Source organism: Lagenorhynchus albirostris, chromosome 18 (assembly GCF_949774975.1).
Source record: "Lagenorhynchus albirostris chromosome 18, mLagAlb1.1, whole genome shotgun sequence".
Classification (NCBI taxonomy): domain Eukaryota; kingdom Metazoa; phylum Chordata; class Mammalia; order Artiodactyla; family Delphinidae; genus Lagenorhynchus; species Lagenorhynchus albirostris.
The window spans coordinates 49,313,487-49,333,666 of NC_083112.1; the positions used below are offsets into that span (position 1 = coordinate 49,313,487).

The 20,180-nt window shown below is 35.7% G+C and overlaps 1 protein-coding gene across 4 annotated transcripts in view; it reads left to right on the top strand.

Moving 5' to 3' along the window:
* UCHL3 (ubiquitin C-terminal hydrolase L3) overlaps window positions 1-15,036 on the top strand; it is a 346,469-nt gene extending 331,433 nt beyond the window's left edge. For 2 of the 4 annotated variants that reach the window (XM_060129263.1, XM_060129266.1), the window contains exons 6-8: window positions 9,331-9,406; window positions 14,028-14,086; window positions 14,827-15,036. In XM_060129263.1, coding sequence (XP_059985246.1) covers window positions 9,331-9,406; window positions 14,028-14,086; window positions 14,827-14,910 — 219 coding nt within the window. In that variant the 3' untranslated portion in view covers window positions 14,911-15,036. Of the gene's footprint in view, window positions 1-8,623; window positions 8,804-9,330; window positions 9,407-14,027; window positions 14,087-14,826 lie in introns of those variants that run through there. The other 2 variants (XR_009536797.1, XM_060129264.1) reach the window with 2 other exon arrangements.
* Window positions 15,037-20,180: the final 5,144 nt, after the last annotated feature.

A 20,180-nucleotide genomic window follows, 5' to 3' on the forward strand; every position in this document is an offset into this window, starting at 1 on the left:
TGCCTCAACGAAGATCCCACACGCAGGATCCCTTCGTTGCTACGAAGATACCATGTGCTGCAACTAAGACCTGGCGCAGCCAAATAAATAAATATTTTTTTAAAAAAAGAAGAAAAGGGTTTTTAAAATGAATTCGATGGAACAAAAATATTTTTCAAAAATAAAGGAGAAATAAAGTCTTCTGGACAAACAAAAACTGAGAGAATTCATTACAAGCTTACCTGCACTACAACTTGAATCTACACAAAGAATTGGTGAGCACTGGAAATGGAACAAGTGAAGGTAAATATAAAATAAATTTTGTTTTTTAAATTGTTCTAAAGAATGATTAAGTGCTCATGGATAGACCATATTATGGATCAGAAAATAAATCTTAAAAATTTTTTTAAAAATTTAAATTATACAAAGAATATTTTCTAACCATAATGGAATTAAATTAGGAATTAATAACAGTAAAAAGTATCTGGAAAATCCCCATATATTTAGAAATTAAACAATACACTTCTAAATAGCTTGTTGGATCAAAGAGGAAGTCTCAGAGAACATGAGAAAACATTAAAAAAATTTTTTTTTAATTGAAGTATAGTTGATTTACAATGCTGTGTTAGTTTCTGGTGTACAGCAAAGTGATTCAGTTATACATATATATGTATATTCTTTTTCATATTCTTTTCCATTATGGTTTATTACAGGATATTGAATATAGTTCCCTGTGCTATACAGTAGGACATTGTGTTTTATCTATTTTTTATATAGTAGTTTGTATCTGCCAATTCTGAACTCCTAATTTATCCCTCCCCTAACCCCCTTTCCCCTTTGGTAACCATAAATTTGTTTTCTGGAAAACATTTTGAATTGAATGAAAAATTATTAAATATATCCAAATTTACAAGTTGCAGCTAAATCAGGGATTAGAGAAAAATCTGTAACATTAAATGCTTATAGTAGAAAAGAAAAGGCAGGGGTTAGAGAAAAATCTATAGCACTAAATGCTTATAGTAGAAAAGAAAAAAGGCTTCAAGTCAGTGATCTAAGTTTTTACCTAAAGGTAGCAAAAAAAAAAAAAAAAGAGCAAATTATCCCTAAAGCACGCACAAGGAAGAAATAATTAAAAGTGAAAATCAGCGAAATTCGTTATTGTTCTAGAGGTCCTATAGCCAATGCAGTAAGGTGAGAAAAAGAAACAAATGGCATATGGATTGGAAAGGAAGAAATACAGATGTCTGTATTCACAGAGAGCATGATTTTTTTAATGTAAAAAACCTGTATATTAAAAAATGGGGGAAGGGGACTGTGTGTTAATGTCATAAAAGACAAAGGCTGTTGGAAATGCTCCAGGTTAAAGGATACTGAAGAGACATGACAAAAAAATTCAATACCTGCTCCCAGATTAGATCCTGAGGGGAAATGCTACAAAGGACATGAATGGATCAACTGACAAAATTAAAATATGGATGGAAGGTTAGACAGAAGTCTAACGTGACATCCAACCTACACACATCCTAACACAGCCCATATCTATATGAAATTATGAAGGTGATAACTGCTGTTATAAAAGAGAATTTTCTTTTTTAATTAATTAATTATTTTTGGCTGCATCGGGTCTTCATTTCTGTGCACGGGCTTTCTCTAGTTGCAGTGAGCGGGGGCAACTCTTCTTTGCAGTGCACGGGCTTCTCATTGCAGTGGCTTCTCGTGTTGCAAAGCACGGGTTCTAGATGCACGGGTTTCAGTAGTTGTGGCATGCGCGCTCAGTAGTTGTGGCTCGCAGGCTTAGTTGCTCCGCGGCATGTGAGATCTTCCCGGACCAGGGCTTGAACCTGTGTCCCCTGCACTGGCAGGCGGATTCTTAACCACTGCGCCACCAGGGAGGCCCCTGGTTCACGGACTCTTAACCACTGTGCCACCAGGGAAGTCCAAGAGAATTTTCTTAGTCTTAAGAAATACTGAAGTATTTAGGGGTAAAAGACCATTATATATATAACTTATCCTCAAATGGTTCAGGAAGAAAAAAAAAACAACTATGTAGAGAGACAGGAAGAGAGCAAGAGAGTGTAAGTACAGATGATAAAGCAAATCAGAATAAAATGTCATAGGTAAATCTAGGTGTTTCCTGTACTCTTTTTATTTTTGTAACTCTTTGTAATTTGAAAATTTTTTTTAAGTTTTAAAAAACATTCTTCAAAAATGGCAAAATAAGAGAGCCATCATATTTGAAGTTAGAAATCACTTTTCTCCCAGTAAGCACTGTGAGGGATGAGGTAATGTCTGCCTCCAGAACAAAGACAAGTTTGCTTACTGCTTATTATAATACATCAGTTTCCCCAAGCCCAGTGTTCCTCTCCTATAACGCAGCCCATTGTGTGTGCAGCCGTCCATCTGGGCCCTCTGTGTTGCCCTCATGTGAACTGACACTAACATAGTGATGATCGTGCTCCTTGCTGGGCTATGAGTAAAGTCCTTTGTCTCTGACACAGCGTCTCATGTCTTCTGCCAGCACCTATGAACAAGTAACAGGATAACTTTTTAGATGGAAGGGGTAAAGTCAGATCCCAGACCTGATAGTCCTAGTCCTAGTCCTCTGAACATGTCATCCTCATTCCTATTTTTGTCTTTTTTCTCACACTGAATTCTTTGCTAGGAATACCTTTCCCATTTTGCCTGCCCAAACCTTATATGTTCTTTCAATGTATGCCTTTAGTTCTACTTCTGGTTTAGTAATTTCTCCTTCCCTAGATTCTTAGAAAATTTTTGTTTTCTCCACTACTCATTAGTCATCTCTTCCTCTCTTCCTTTACTCCATTTTCTTTCTCCATCCATTTTCTTTTTCCTCTTCCCCACTCTTCTGTCTTTCTCTTATTTAAATGTAATCAGATTGAATATGACAAACATGTTAGACTATGTGAGCGCACTTTATTATATACACCTTTGTTCCCATATAGAGCAAAGTATAGGATTCATTTATGTATTTCTAATTGATTGATTCTTACTATGAGCAGCTAAACTGTTCACAAACATGTTTTTAAAACGCTTTATTTTAGGTTATTGTATTATTTTACATAGATCAGAAGTACTAAGTAGGATCATAGGGTTTTCAGGGTTGAAAGAGTCTTAGAAATCATTCAAGGAAAACCCCTTTATTTTCCTAAAGAAAATAGGTCATGGTTAGTGAAATCCATTATCACTAAGCAAGGACTTATATCACTTTTTTTTTTTTTTTTTTTACTTCTTCTCACTATGGTTGTTAGTGATTATAATTTTATCATACTGCTTTAAACTCAGTTTCATGTGCTGGTGTTATTTATTGGAGGCGACAATTGTAAAATTATCATTTGGATTACCATTAATAAGTTAGTGTTTATTAGCATGTGCATTTTGTGGAAAACTCTTAGGTCAGAGTCACCTTTTGTGGTACAATAGTGTTCGAAAATGTGACTCCCAAAATTCTAATTTTAAGAGGATTACTCCTCTGCTCGTTGGAATCTGGTCTAATAAATTAGTATTAAAATCTTTTTCTTGGCCACTTAGGCTGTACACCACAGTTATTAAGATCATTGGATTCTAGAACTAGATTTCCTGTATTTGAATCCCAGCCCTGCCGCTTCCTGGCAGCGTGACCTGGGTTATGTTACTTAACCTCTCTGTGCTCTGATTTCTTATTTGTAAAATGGAGATAATTACAGTAACTATCTCATGGGTTACTGGGAGATTAAATGAATTAATACGTGTAAAGTGCTTAAAAGAGTGCCTGGCACAAAATAAGTGATACATATTTTAACTGTTTTTTTCTTTTACTAGAAGATGGCTAATAATCCATGATAGTTTCCATTTAACTTTTCAGCCTAAGTAAGAGGATAGTCTATGCATGGCATCAGCTTCTGAGGGATTTGTTTCACTCCTCTATATTTTGAAGTTGTTTTTTTCCTTAGTGTTTATTACTGCTAAGGAATTCTTTTTACTAGTGCCTGTTACCATACAGTTTTCTTTTACACATAATTCTTTGTATGTTTTGTATGTGTTACGTGTTTTTTTTGTGTGTGTGTTCTTTTTTTTTTTAAAACAGTTTGATGTAATAATTCCACTTTAGTGACTTTTAAATAATTCCATGAGTCTGCGCTATACAAATGAGGGTAGTTTAGATGTGCACTTAACAGAAGCTATGGAATATAACCTGATACTTTGGTTATGTATTTCCACTTCACGTACCTTTAACTAATATTCATTTACGATCCTTTTCTAAATTATGATTGATTAAAAATACTAGACCATATAAATCCAAGTATGACCATACGGTGCTTTTAAGAATAACTGATCTCCCAGTAACGTGGTCTCAGTAAAATGTTCTCTTTTTTAATTATGTAGTCCTCTTCGCCATCCTCATCACAGCCTCATTCTAGCCACTGCAGAGCGAAGGCCTCATCATGGTGTCACCATGCATCCCTGCCCTGGGCCAAACGTAACCATGTAGGCCCTGCAAAGGCTACCAGTCCATCTCTCCGTCTTCGTCGCTGGCGACCCTTCTTACGCCTACCATCTTTGGGTCTCCATTCTGTTGTAAGTGTAGTCAATCTTCCATCTCTTCTTCCAGTGACAGGGGCAGTCCATTTTTTCCCTTAAACTTCTTCAGTCTTCAAAGCGCTTTTCTCTTGGTTCATCAACCATTAGCTTTTTCTCCCCTAGTAAGACTGCAAGCATACCTCTATGTTTTGCAGTCCAGCTTGACTCTCACCAGTGCCTTGGTGAACATCCATCTTTCCACTCCATATAACACCAACAGGTGCCTGCCTTTTGATGAGTGCTGATCGACATTCATGATAATGTTTAAGTTCCTGTCAGTTGTTACAGTGAATATGTATTCTCTTACCCTTCATCTTTCCAGTTTCATTTAGTTGACTCAGGTCAACAAATGCTGTGTATTGTCTGAGTTCTTTGCCATCTCTTACTTTATTTTTTTTCGTGTTTCTGAACATGACTTTAGTCTCTTGTCATGCTTTGGGGTTATTTTACTTACTCTATCCTTAATCTAAGCCTCCATGGTGTAGGGTGTTTCATCTAAGCTATTTTATTCCCTGAGGTGGCTCAGGTACTTGGTTTAATCTTGATCCAATCTTCCCTGCCTATTCAGTTTCTAAAGATCTTTTCTCAAGTAGGAGGTGACGATTTTTCTCCTTGTGAATTGATATAGACTTCCCACAAATTTTATAATTTCTCCTTTTTAAGTTGATAATATTAGCAAACTTAAAAAGTACATTTGTTCTTGTAATTGTGCTAATTACCTAATTACCTTAAATGCTGAGGTTGATGATGGAATTCTAATAATTCTCATAATTGAAATAAGATGCAGGATGGCAACTATAGTTCTTGTCTTTCTGATGTTTTAGAAAATTAATGGTAATGACCATAGCTTGACAGAGCCTACCTAGAAATGCTACATCCAAAAGATTTGGTGTATGCCACACATTTATAAGAAACTTGACACTTCAGTAAATCATCGTGACTTTTGAAGCCAGAGGAAGTCTGATTACACATACTTTCATGCTTAAAAAAATTAAAAGTTGGTGTCAGACATTCTTTCCTTCCCCTTATTTACTCTTCTAGAGCTATTCTCAAACTATGAGGTGGAGTCTTGGCACTTTTCCTTAAACATCTGCTTCCACCAAATATCAGTATAGTCATCAAAATAGCCTTTCGTCCACAAACTGGTATCGACAAACTGGTGTCTCTCTATTTCATTATCCTCATTGGGTCACAACATGCGTTTGTCATATTTATCCATCCGATATTTCTTGCTTCCCTACTGTGCATACGCTGGCACAGTAGGAGGCACAAGTGAATTGGATGATCCGAGTAAAACCGTAACTTCCTAAATTCTGACTTGGACACAGTTGATTCCAAATAGGAATAAATTCCTTTGTACTTAAAAAATATTCTAAATATAAATGAACATGTCATAAAAATTGGCATTCTCAGTTTTATGTTTTTATGTAATATTGATCTTTTCCCCATGTTAATTCCATTGCTTTATAGCTTCGTAAGTGTTTTCATAGCCTAGTGGTTAAGAACATGGATTCTAGAATGACATTGCCTGGATTTGAAACCAGATTCTATCACTTACTAGCTTTGTGACCCAGAGCATGTTACTTAACACTTCTGTGCCTCAGTTTTCTTGAGAGTACAATGGGTATAACTATATTACCTACCTCATATGGTTTATGTAACAATTAATTGGTCAATTCTTATAAAGCACTTAGAACAGTGCCTGGTATATATTTAGTGCCACAATTATAAATTAAATTTAAACTGTTTTTTATAATTTGAAATTTTTATTTCGCATTTAGTTAATTTCTATCTAATTGATTTGTCACATCATTTTTTTAATCCTTCAAGGTAATAAGAAGTATGTTCTAAATTAAGAAACTTTGTAAAAAATAAGATATAAAAATGTAGGTAAAAATTATCTAATCTGTAGCTTCTGTTTTTTGCCTTTTGTTAGTTATGGGTCACTTTTTGAAACAGAAGACATACTGGAATTTGCTTTTTTTTTTTTTTTTTTTTTTTGCGGTACTCGGGCCTCTCACTGTTGTGGCCTCTCCTGTTGCGGAGCACAGGCTCCCAACGCGCAGGCCCTGCGGCCATGGCTCATGGGCCTAGCCGCTCCGCAGCATGTGGTATCTTCCTGGACTGGGGCACGAACCCGTGTCCCCTGCACCGGCAGGCGGACCCTCAACCACTGCACCACCAGGGAAGCCCTGGAATTTGCTTTTTATGTATTGTTCTTGTTTTCAGTGGAATAATGTTTAAGCAATTGCATAATTACAGATTTCAGACTCTGACTAATTGAAGTTGACCAAAGGAAAAGGCTTGTAATAGGTGCTGAGGTCTTGTGGAAGGTTTAGAAATTTTGAGCATTTATCTTTTATAATAGTTTGAAGGATTTTCATGCCCTCTTTGGCGTTTTGTATTTTTAGTATGCACTTTTGGTTAAAAGGTACAATGACTCACAATTTTGAGTCACTAGATTTAGTGACTTCTTACATTTGTAATAATGTAGTCTTAGTATTGTAATAACACATAATGTTTATATGACACTTAACAGTTTACAAAGTAGTTTCATGCATTTCGTTTAAACCTCAAAACAGATAAGAAACCCAGTGCTCACAGGGGTTGGGTACATATTCAGGTCTCTGGTTCTGGTTGTATTACTTTTATCTCTAGCACGGTTGTATTTACTGACAAAATGTAAAAACCAGATTAGAGGTATTATTCTTAAGAAGAGATGGTGTTAAAATAAGTAATAATTTTAAAGACATAGGAGCTCAAAAGATTTTAAATATACTTTATATCCTATTGGAGAATTATCTTAAAATAAGTAAATCAAGCCCCTTTCCTAGTTGGTTAAGGAATTTTTTGTAGTGTTCTTGTTATAGAATTGAATTTATAGTTTGTTGAATTGCCTAGATTTAACCTTGAAAAATTGGGTTCTCTCTGGTCATTGGTGAAATGGGGGTATTGGATTGAGTGATCATTAAAATCTTTGATTCTCTGACCAGTAAAATAAGGGAACTCATTATCACTGTCTTTAAGTGTTTGAAGAAATATCATGTTCAAGAGGGATTAGACTTTTTTAAGATGATGGAAGATATTGGGAAACATTTTTTGCCTCAGTATGAGGGATAATTCTAACAAAACTGTCAAAATGGAATGGACTGCCTGAAAACCTAGTGGCAGTTCCCTGTTGTTTGCGGGGATACCACAAGATGGGGCTACAATAGAGAGCAGTCTAGCATTGGAGCAACAGTAAAACTATGTAACTGTGATTCCTACCAACTGTGAAATTCTTTAGTTCTAGGTTGAATTTAGGAAGAGCTAGTTTGCCACAGCAATTTATGTTGCGTTGTTGCCATTCGTAATTCGAGGGCAATAATCCCTGAAGAATAAGATGAGGTTAGATGAGTCACTATCTGTAAATGCTTTAGAGGCATCCAGTAAATCCAAGATAGGAACGTTTGTTCTGTTCCTTTCAATTTCTGCATCTGAAAACTTCGTATTACTTAAAACTTAAAATTATATAATTACTTGAGGGTGAAAAAATAGAAATTTTAGAGTTGATACTGTTGTGTTACTTACTGGATATTAAATAATATGAGATATAACTTGATTATGCCTCTTTAAAACTTTTGCCTCTAAAATCTGTACTTACATTTAACAGTGATTATATTTCATTTGAAACCATTTAGATTTGGTATATAGCTAACACATATTAGCGTTATCTGTGTAGTTACTATATATTGTAAACAGTGCCAGTTTATCATGTATTGACTTGCATAAGTTATTTGAATGTCTAAGAAATGTAGCACAAGTTGCTCATGCAAATTGAATTTGGCAAGCTAAAAAAACCTAGGTATAGTTTTAATATCAAAGAGTTCACTGAGAAAACAAGAGAAAAATTGTAGGCTAAGTTAAATTTTACTTTAACTTGTTCAAGTTACTTTAACTTGTTCCCTTTTTCTCCTTTAATCTTTTGGGCTATTTTCCTGCTTCTCTTCGTTTTTGTTTTTTTTTTTTTTTTTTTTGTGGTACGCGGGCTTCTCACTGCTGTGGCCTCTCCCGCTGCGGAGCACAGGCTCCGGACACGCAGGCTCAGCGGCCATGGCTCATGGGCCTAGCATGTGAGATCTTCCCGGACCAGGGCACGAACCCGTGTCCCCTGCATCGGCAGGCGGACTCTTAACCACTGCGCCACCAGAGAAGCCCTTCTCTTCGTTTTTAAACCTTTTGAATCTAGGATGAATAAAAATACTTATTTTATTCTAAGTCTATATTGCATTTTTCAAAAAAATGAGATTAAGTTTACATCATTAAGGGAAGAACTCACTTTCTTGATGTCCTAAAATTTAACTTGCAAAGAGTTTTTTAAACTCTGTTTATGCTATTATTAAACTTCTAAAAACTTTATTATTTCAAATTTCAGAAATTAGACAAATTAGTTCATGCATTCATTTCATTCAGCAAGTATACACTGTATACCTACTATGTATCAGGTGTTGTGCTAGGTGCTGGGCTTCCAGAGTGAACAAAACTTTAGGTTAAAGTCAATTGAGATTAAGAAAGGTGTGCCTTGAGTCAGTGTTTTCCTTGTTGATGGGCAAGCACATTTGTTATAAATGTAGGCATGTTCACTCTGTCCACTATATCAAAGATTAAGCCTTGAATTACATTGGATAAATATTTTTTCATGTCATTTGATATTATTTGTATGTGTTTACGTGTAGTTGATTGATTTGTTTGACTACTAATATATATAATATGTATTTTCCCCTCCTATTCCAGGCACCAAATATAGATGAAAAAGTAGATCTTCATTTTATTGCATTAGTTCATGTAGATGGGCATCTCTATGAATTAGGTAAGAACTATTTTAATTTATCCTGGGGAAAGAAATAGTAAATGGGGAAATCTGTATTTATGATAAACATGACTGTTGATATTTATTGTGTTTACTTAAATTAATTGATTACCATATAACATTGAGTTGGCATAATGGAAGTTTTCCATTTAAAAATTTTTACTAGAAAAAATAAATATGTTTTTGATGTTCAAGTAACTTATAATTTAAGAATTCCTGCATACCACCTTTGCATTTTAGCAAAGCAGGAAAATGCTTTGCTAAATCATTTAGGAGACTCCTGTAAATCACTTCAGCAGTCTTTACTAAATTTTTGAGTTGGTTATCATCAACATCTTGGATGAACGATCTTGATCCTGAAACTAGTTTTAAAACATAGCGTATTATTCATAATGACTAGTTTTTGTATTCAATAATGAGTATTACTAGTTTTCAGGCTTTTGTACTATCCCTTTTTTATCACATCTGATTTTTAAAAAGACTTTACAGGAGTCTGTGTTTTCTGGCAACAGTTCCCTAAGGCATGTGTCAAAGTAGCCATGATTAATTACTTGGTATTTTGGCCTATTCCTGCACTTACCTTTTAAAAGTTTAACTATAGGTGGACTACTTTAGTTTGTATTTGGAGGAGAGGATATTTTCATTGATAATTAAAGGATAATTAGAGGATAATTTTAGAGGATAATAACTCGAGGATAGTTTAAATTGATTCATTCAGGCAGAAGAAACTTTTATGATTTTTTCAAAATTGGTAGACAGTACTTACGAGTCCTTTTTGTCTTTCTGTCTGAGACCTTCTTTGATTAAAAAAGGCCGAATAAAGAAACAAAAAAGTGAAATCCTTTTCAATTTCTAGATACCATGATTTTTAGTTCTCTTTCTTCTCATTTGCTGTATATGTTAACTTTTCACTTTCATTTTCCTTAACTTAAAGACTGAAGAGTTCCAAAAGGACTCTGATTGTGACTGTAAATGTGGTCCATAAAATTTAGATGGATTTTATATTTGGAATATGGCAACAGAATCATACACTTCATTAAAAAGAAGTGGCTCTATTAAAGGGGACAAGAAAAGGAATACATCCCTGTGGGTCATCCGCAATAGTAGAGTGATTTGAGTAGGAATCAGATAGTTGTCATCGGAGTATGTAACAGACTGCAGAGCAAATTGGAGCATATGCTTTGCTAATTCAGTCTCTAGAATCTACATAAAGATAGAATGTAATAGGGATTGGGGATTTCAAATGTCCGATTGCTGGAAGCTAGGTTCTGCTCTGAATTCTGAATAATAAAGAGTAACTAGTAGAAGTGGAAGTAAAGAGTGTGCTGAGACTTACAGACACATTCTGTTGACTTCAAGAAAGTAGATTTAGGAGAGGCCAGAGGAGTGATAACTATCCATAACCAGAGACTATAAAAGTAATGGTGACCTTCGGAATGGGAGACTTCATAATAGAGCAAACAATAACGTCTAAAAGATATTCAGAAGAAAAACATCTCTGATCATCTCATGGGAAGGAATGAGTTGTCTAAAAACCTCAGTTTGACTGATTAGCTAGCTTTCTGAGCTCAGAGAATAAAAGGGCAGTAGAAGGAAAGATGTGTATCCGGGATAGGCTACATATGCAGAATAGTTCTTTTTTGTAGCGTGCCAAGATCAGCACCAAAGTATTTTAAAATTGGTTTGAACTAAGAACATCAGAAAAGAAAGGCAGAACTACTGAGGTCTTGTTTGGTTCAAGTATTCTTTAGCAGGAAGAATGATCGATGTTGCTGATAGAGAATCAGAGCCCTTTGAGGATTACATTCTCTAAATGAGTTTAAAGAATTTCAGAGTTCTACAGAATAGCTGGAATCTTTGAGATGTTAGAGAGGACAGGGATGAATGCAAGACAAATGAAGATGGGCAGCTGCTGACTCATTGCAAGGGGAATTGGTGGTAGCCCTGACGCAAATTCCTAATAAAGTTAAAAGGAATGTTGAGCAAGAGGAGTATTGAGTTAGTGCATAGAAAACAGTGGGTAAGAGAGCAGCATATGGTTTTTAAGAAAAAAGTCATTTCTGGGCTTCCCTGATGGCACAGTGGTTGAGAGTCCGCCTGCCGATGCAGGGGACACGGGTTCGTGCCCCAGTCCGGGAAGATCCCACATGCCGTGGAGCGGCTGGACCCGTGAGCCATGGCTGCTGAGCCTGCGCGTCCGGAGCCTGTGCTCCGCAGCGGGAGAGGCCACAACAGTGAGAGGCCCGCGTACCGCAAAAAAAACACAAAAAACAGTCATTTTTACATATCCTTATTTTAAAAAACCAGGCTATATAATTATAGACGTGGTGCAAGGTAATTTCTACAGGACAATTGTATAACAAAGGGTAGTGGTAGTCTTCAATGTATTCATTCTATACCTAATTGTAAGGTTAGCTGATGAAAGAGACTGAGTTATTCATCTTTCTATTATCACCTCTTGTCCTTAGGGCTTCATGTAGTTCTTGGCATATGTCCTTTTTATGTGTCCCTGTCATTGTTTTGAGCACTTTCTAACTTTCTAGTAGAAAAATATTTCCTGGTTCATCCTTTGTTTTTCGTGCCCCAGCCCTGTGTTCAGCCACTTCTCCAAGGAGCCCTGGTTCCTTTTATTGGAAAATGATAATTAGAACCAAGACCTGGGTGCTAAGTGTGTTAATTGCTATTAAGATATCATTACTTCTAGGCTTTCTCAGAGGACAGAGCTAGGAAATATTTGTCTGTATTATATACATAGACACATGTATGTGAATATGGATATACATACACACACAATTATATCTGTTTCTCTATATATTAAAAAGCATTTATTTACATCCACATTTATAATTCTAACCTAATAATATACAGTTTATTCTAGTGTTATCCATATTTGTGACTTCCTTTTCTGAACATGGGAAATCTAGCTCTCATTATCCTTCATTTCTTTTCTGATTTACGCATTCCCCTGGTATATAAACAAGCTCTTGACCACCCCAGCCCAAAGCTCTGTTCCAGACACACTGCTTCCCGCCCCCAGCTGGCCCACTGATCCTGGCCTGGTCCCAGACAAAGAGCAACAGCTCGCCAAAGTGTGTAGCTACCTTCTTCCTGGCATTGTGCAAACTCCACCTGCCTCAGCCTCCTTGAACTCTGCTCTTTCCCCTCAGTCTCCTAAGTGAGGCTGCTGTAGGCTGCTTGGGTTTTCCTTTCCGGCACTGGCAGATAAGTGGACATTTCTGTTAGGCTTACTAACAGTTCTGGGCTACCTGTTTCCCAATCTATAAAACAATGGTTTCAGATATCTTGTCCAGGTCTTTAGTTGTTTCCAGTGGAAGGCCTAGTCCAGTACATTATTTCATTCTGGCTAGAGGTGGAAGTTACCTAATGTTATTCCTTGGCTTCCCACAATGAAGATAATCTAGCTTTCCTTTGTCACCCTCTTTACCTACCTCTCCCTCCCAATCACAAAATACATGGTTTACTTTTTCCTGTTCTTCCAGTGTTGTTATAGTTGTTTATATTCTACAGAAATTTTTATATTTCTACAGAAATACTATTCTCAGATGAGCCATAGTCAGTGTACTTTTCTTTTTAACTTTTTTATTTCTTCAGATTTCATAATTGTCCTTTTTTGGTTTGGTTAATTTTCACTCATATTTTCTTTACAAGTAGTATCTTTTAGTCCAGGTCTATCACTATGTATACATATTGATTCAAAACTTTTTATTATGTTTAGAAGCCATGAAATTACAGAGGGAGTTGTGTTTTATGGCTTGAACCTGATGTGCCACTTATAAAACATCTGAAATTATAGGCTTGTATAGAGAGTATCAGTTAACTTTGGGTTAGCAGGAGTTTATATAATTCTGGACTTTTTCGTTTTTCATAGTATTGAAAAAGTACTAGTTTATTCAAGGTGATACTGATTACTTTTGGTGGTCAGTAAAATAATCCTAGGTGATTTAGATTGTTGCTCTGTACTCCTACCTTGGTACACAATTAGTAGTAGTAATATATAAACCTTGTAGTGGCTTCCTTTCATTGGTATAAACATGTCAGTCTTACTTAGGAGCCTTCATCAGAAGGCTTTAAAGTGAAGAAAGAAATTTTTTATATTTCTGATGGTCATAACTTTTGAAAAGCTGACATTAATTTTGCATATTCTTTTTAGGAAATTAAAGCCAATAGTATATATTTCTAATAATGTCTGTTTGTGAAGATAATATAGGCTTTCAAACATGGAAACAAGGTTCTAAATAACTATTGGTGTTAAAAATATTCGTAGGTAGCATACTTAAAGTGTTTGTTTTAGGATATATTATTTTATCTTTTAACTTTTGCCTCACTGTGGGAAGAGGAAAATGGATGTTGAAAGTACATTATCCTGTCATTCTTAATTAAGGAGGACTAAAGAGATAGGATAACTAAATAGAATATGTGATTCTTGATTAGATCCCACATAAAACAAAACAACATGGATAAAGGATATTTCTGGGTGAATTGGAAAAATTTGTACGTGAAATACATGTTGTTAATTGTTTATAGTATTAAAAAGAAAGAAAGAAAGTACATTATCCTATACAAACAACTAACCATTCACCTGTTCATGTATTTTCCACAGATGGACGGAAACCATTTCCAATTAACCATGGGGAAACTAGTGATGAAACTTTATTAGAGGTAACAATAAAACTTGTTGGCCCACCTTCAGTGTCATTAATGGTCTTGTTATCTTTAAAACATCTCTAAAGATAACTGGTATAGGACTTCCCTGGCAGTCCAGTGGTTAAGACTCCACACTTACACTGCAGGGGGCACAGGTTTGATCCCTGGTCAGGGAATTAAGATCCCGCATGCCACGTGGCATGGCAAAAATAAATAAAAGATAACTGGTATAACATTTTTCTGTATTTCTCCTTATCCTGGCTCTCTTGAGAAAATCCAAAAAGAAAAATTTGAACTAGCGTTAAAAATCTACAGCAAATAAAGAAGTTTGCAGAGCTCTTTGTGTGAACAAGTATCAAATTTGAAAAAGACAAGAATAGTATTGAAAGAGATGCACATCATATCCCATATTTCATTAAATCCAAGATACCATCATTTATATCTTGATCTTAGAGATTTTTAAATTTACAAACAAATTTTATGGCTTAGAATCAATAAAATATGTAATTTTCATGTTAAAAGTTTCTTAAAAGCATTTTAAGAAAGAACACTTAGCAGATCTTATACTTTCATACTAATCAAATTAAACCACCAGCCATTCACTCTTCTAGTGTCCTTTAAGTTATTTTTTATTTGAGAAAAGAAGTCTGCAGTATAAAATTAGTATGGATTAGGAAAACGTGAAACATTTATTTATCAGTTTTAAGTAAAACACGTTTTTAAATTGAAAGATTATGTATCTTTTTTCCCTATAGGATGCCATAGAAGTTTGCAAGAAGTTTATGGAACGTGACCCTGATGAACTGAGATTCAATGCCATTGCTCTTTCTGCAGCTTAGCTTGTCCAGAATGGAAACACCAAATACTGTATTATTTGCAACAAAATTAAATTTCTTCTGCCATACACTAACTCAAAAATTTTGATATTTTCATTAACTTGACTGATTAAACTTTATGTGAACTAAGCTTTGGCTTAATCTGTGTTTTATATTATTTTTGCCTCAAATTAAAGCTGCAGTTCTTCCATTTCTTTCTTATGAAGGATTTACCTTATTGGATGACTAGCTGTATCTTTCTTACTCTCTTTGAATTTCATGGGAGATTCTGTATTGGGACACAGGCACAATTTCCATCTGCATAGTATGAACATATATCATATTTATTTAGCAAACATTTGGTTAGCATCTACTTTTAATGAGCTGAACACTGTTCTAGGCGCTGGAGTTACAGCAGTGAACACTGTGGGCAAGTTTCTTAGTCACGGAGCTTATGTTCTTGTGAGAATAGACAGATGATAAGCACATTAATAAGATACATACCAATAATGACTGCTATGCAGAAATTAAAGTCGGATTTGTGTTAGAGAGTGACTGAGTGGATACTTTAGATTTTTGTGGTTAGGGAAGGCTTCTGTGAGAGGTAACTTTGAAGTTGAGATCTGAATAGCGAAAAGTAGCCAGTCATAGAAATGGGAGAAGAGGGGATAGTGGTGGGGAGAATAGAGGGAATAATTAATGCAGAGTCCCTAAAGTAGGCAAGTCTCACTGTGTTGTAGGACCAGAAAAAAAGGTTCATAAGACCAGAGCGTTGAAAATAATGGGAAGATAACAAGAGATGAGGTCAGAGTAGGAGGGCTTAGTGATACAGGAATATGGGAAAAGGAATTTGGATTTATTGCAGCTGTGATGGTAAGCCATTGGAGTGTTTTAAGCAGGAGAGTGACCTGATTTGGTTTATAATTTTATATCACTGACTACTCTGTGGATAATATATTGGGGAGGGGGATAAGAATAGGGGTAGAGAGACGTGAGGAACCCACTGCTTTAGTTAAGAGACAGTGATGGCTAGGGTCTTAAAATTAGTGGTAATTTAGATTGAGGTATGTGAGTGAATTTGGGGTGTGTTTTGAAAAAGAAGGGGCTTCAGTTAAGTCTTAAAGGATAAGGTGGAAGGCAGTGGAAAGGTGGAAGAGTATTTGAAGAGTTAACGTCAAAACACGGTTGGTGTGATGGTCCATCTTTTCAGGAGAATATTGGTTACACAGGTGTATACATTTAGCAAAACTCATTGAAATCTTACTTCACTATATATACATTTTACCCCCCCAAAACAAAACAACAATAAAAAAAAAACAAAACAGAGCAGAGATGGGGTGGAATGAGTATAGCAGAAGACCAGATTGGTCCAGAATGAAGTTCTGAACCCGTAGAATTGAATGTAGATGTTTTATACGTGCTTCACTGAGTTAGGGTGGATTCCTGAGGCTGCAACATGAAATAAGTGGTATTTTAAGAATCTAAAAAAGAGGGACTTCCTTGGTGGTCCAGTGGTTAAGATTCTGTGCTCCCAACGCAGGGGGCATGGGTTCGATCCCTGGTCAGGGAACTAAGATCCTGCGTGCCATATGGCACAGCCAAAAAAAAAATCTAAAAAAGTGGATATATATATATGTATAACTGATTCACTTTGCTGTACAGCAGAAACTAACAGAACATTGTAAACCAGCTATACTCCACAAAAAATTAATTTTAAAAAAGAAATGGTCAGTAACTTGATGCAGGTGTTAACACCATGGTAATTATTTTGCAATATATAAATGCATTAAATAAATTGTACACCTTAAAAAAAGTTGAATAAATTAGCTGTTTGTTATTTAAAGTGTGGTTACATCAGTATTACTTGGGGAACTTGTTAGAAATGAATGATTTCAGACCCCACCCTTTACCTACTGAATCAGAATCTGTGTTTTCAGCAAGATCCCTGAGTGATTCATATTAAGTCTGGGAAACACTGGATTAGAAAAAATAGACTATGATGAGGTCACTTTGGACCTATCTGAAGAGGGCCTGAATGAAGTGTTGGCAATAGGGATGAAGAAATAATCTGAAACAATGCTGTAAATGGATAGTATATAGAGATGATGCTTTGGCATGCCAATAACAACAACAAAGTGTTCGGGTTTTTTGTTACATTGTTTGCATTTTGTCCTCAAATTTATCTTGTGTATCATCTTAAATATTTTAAACATTCCTAAGCAGTGTTCTGCCTGTTGCCTTGCTGGATTTCTCCTACATAATTTCTTTTTTTTTTTTATAAATTTATTTATTTTTGTCTGCATTGGGTCTTTGTTGCTGCACACGGGCTTTCTCTAGTTGCGGCAAGCGGGGGCTACTCTTCGTTGAGGTGCATTGGCTTCTCATTGCGGCGGCTTCTCTCGTTGCGGAGCACGGGCTCTAGGCGCGCAGGCTCAGTAGTTGTGGCGCCCGGGCTTAGTTGCTCCACAGCGTACGGGATCTTCCCGGACCAGGGCTCGAACCCATGTCTCCCGCATTGGCAGGCGGATTCTTAACCACTGCACCACCAGGGAAGTCTCATAATTTCTTAATAGATTCTTAATCAGTGACATGTTAGCAAGAATTTACATAGTTTCTCAAAGTTTTCTAGGTTGAGTACTATTAAAAAAATTTTTTTTATTGAGGTATATTTGATTTACAATATTAGTTTTAGGTGTACAACATAGTGATTCAAAATTGTTATGGATTGTACTCCATTTAAAATTATTATAAAATATTGGCCATATTTCATGTGCTGTACAATATATCCTTGTTGGTTATTTATTTTACACATAGTAGTTTGTATCTCTTAATCCTATACCCCTATTTTGCCCTTCCTCCCTTCCCTCTCCCTACTGCCCACTGGTAACCACTAGTTTGTTCTGTATATCTGTGAGTCTATTTCTGTTTTGTTATATTCATGCCTTTGTTTTATTTTTTTAGATTCCACATATAAGTGATAACGAACAGTATTTGTTTTTCTCTGCCTGACATTTCACTAAGCATAACGCCCTCTAGGTCTATCCATGTTGTTGCAAATGGCAAAATGTCACTCTTTATGGCTGGGTAATATTCCATTGTATATATACCACATCTTCTTTATCCATTAATCTGTTGATATACACTTTGGTTGCTTTCATATCTTGGCAATTGTAAATAATGCTTCTATGAACATTGGAGTTCATTTATCTTTTGAATTAGTGTCTTTGTTTTCTTCAGGAAAACTACACCCAGGAATGCAGTTGCTGGCTCATATGGCAGTTCTATTTTTAGTTTTTTGAGGAGCCTCCATACTATTTTCCCCAGTGTCTGCACCAGTTTACATTCCCACCAAGTATATGAGGGTTTCTTTTTCTCCACATCCTCACTAACATAGATTATTTGTGGTCTTTTTGATGATAGCCATTCTAAGAGACATGAGGTGATACCTCATTGTGGTTTTGATTTGCATTTCCCTGATGATAAGCAACGTTGAGCATCTTTTCATGTGCCTGTTGTCCATTTGTATGTCAAGTTCTGGGTCATTTCTGTATGTTGCTGTTAAGGACCATAATATGTTTTGGGGAAATGGGACTGACTAAAATGAAACTTTAAATTTTTTCTTGGTGGACTTTTGAGAGCTGACTAAACATCACCTTTCAGCAGGTGTAATTATTTGCTTTAAATTATTGAAACAGAGGAGCATTTATAAACTCTATAATATTTAACCCCCTAATATATTGTGTTCATTTGTGACTAAAACAGAAGTTATCTGTATTTTATGGTGAATCAAACTTTAATATATCTTAAATGCAAACGATCTTTTTTTTTTTTTGCAAACGATCTTTAATTCTGTAAAAGTTATTTAAACAAAGGTCTGATTTAAATTTAATTTCCATCTTAGATTTGTGTACAGTATTTATTAGGTAAGCTTTATAACTGGGTTGTGTACAACATAAACTTGCTTATTTCATGTAATGAAAATATAGTTTAAGAGGTTTTTAGCCATTGATGTTTTTTTAAATAAATTTATTTTATTTTATTTATTTTTGGCTGCGTTGGGTCTTCGTTGCTGCGTGTGGGATATTCTCTGGTTGTAGCGAGCAGGGGCTACTCTTCATTGTGGTGTGCAGGCTTCTCGTTGCGGTGGCTTCTCTTGTTGCGGAGCACGGGCTCTAGGCATGCGGGCTCAGTGGTTGTGGCACATGGGTTCAGTAGTTGTGGCTCACAGGCTCTAGAGCGCAGGCTCAGTAGTTGTGGCGCACAGGCTTAGTTGCCCCGCAGCATGTGGGATCTTTCCGGACCGGGGCTCGAACCCGTGTCCCCTGCACCACTGTGCCACCAGGGAAGCCCCTAGCCATTAATGTTTGACTACTACTATAGTTTTCAAAAGAAGCATCTATAGGCTTAAGATTCCTATATTGATGCTTATAAGAAAATTGCAAAGAGGCATATTTTCATTACTTTTTAAAAACTTGTATTTATAGAAATTTATTTCTTTTAGGGAAAGTTTACATACATGTATATAGGTGTATTTACACCCACGCATGCATATATATATGCATGCGTGGGTGTATATACATTATCTGGAAATTAATAAGTATATATGTGTATATATGTATGTACATATGCATATATGTGCATGTATATATATGTACATACACATTCATACCTTGAATAGGAAAATAACTTTGGTCTAAATTCTCTGCATATTATTAAAATCCCTGACTGAAGTTAAAGTAAAACCAGTTTGAAAAGTGTGTAATCATTGTGAAGGTTTTTAGAGATAATTTAGATGGATTTGTACGCATATAAAGTTTAATAATGTTTTAATCTTACAGAATTCTCTGGCAAGGTCTTAAAATGAGGTTCCTTGTGCTCTCAACAGAATTACTACCAAAAACCAAGTGTGGAATACACTGAGTTTTCAGATAGCAGAAAATAAGTTTTGTCACTGCCTTTGTTCCTTTTGATTTCAAATTTTGACCGCTTACAAGCATAAACTATTGTGATTTGGAAGATCCAGTGTCCTAAGGGCATTTTTTTTCTTGGTGCCAATGGTGTCAGTAGATGAGACCAGTCCACCATGCCTTAGTTTCACATAAATTCTTACTTGTTTTGCTTTTCTATAAAAGTTATTCTAAACCTTTCTCTTGATTTCTTCGTTTAGGATAGTGGTTCTGAACCTGTCTGTTGCTTCCACCTGATAGGTGAGAGTCCCCAGTATGACATTACTACAGTCCAAGCCTAGATATTATAAGGGAGGCTATGTAGACAACAAGGGCTATATAGATTAT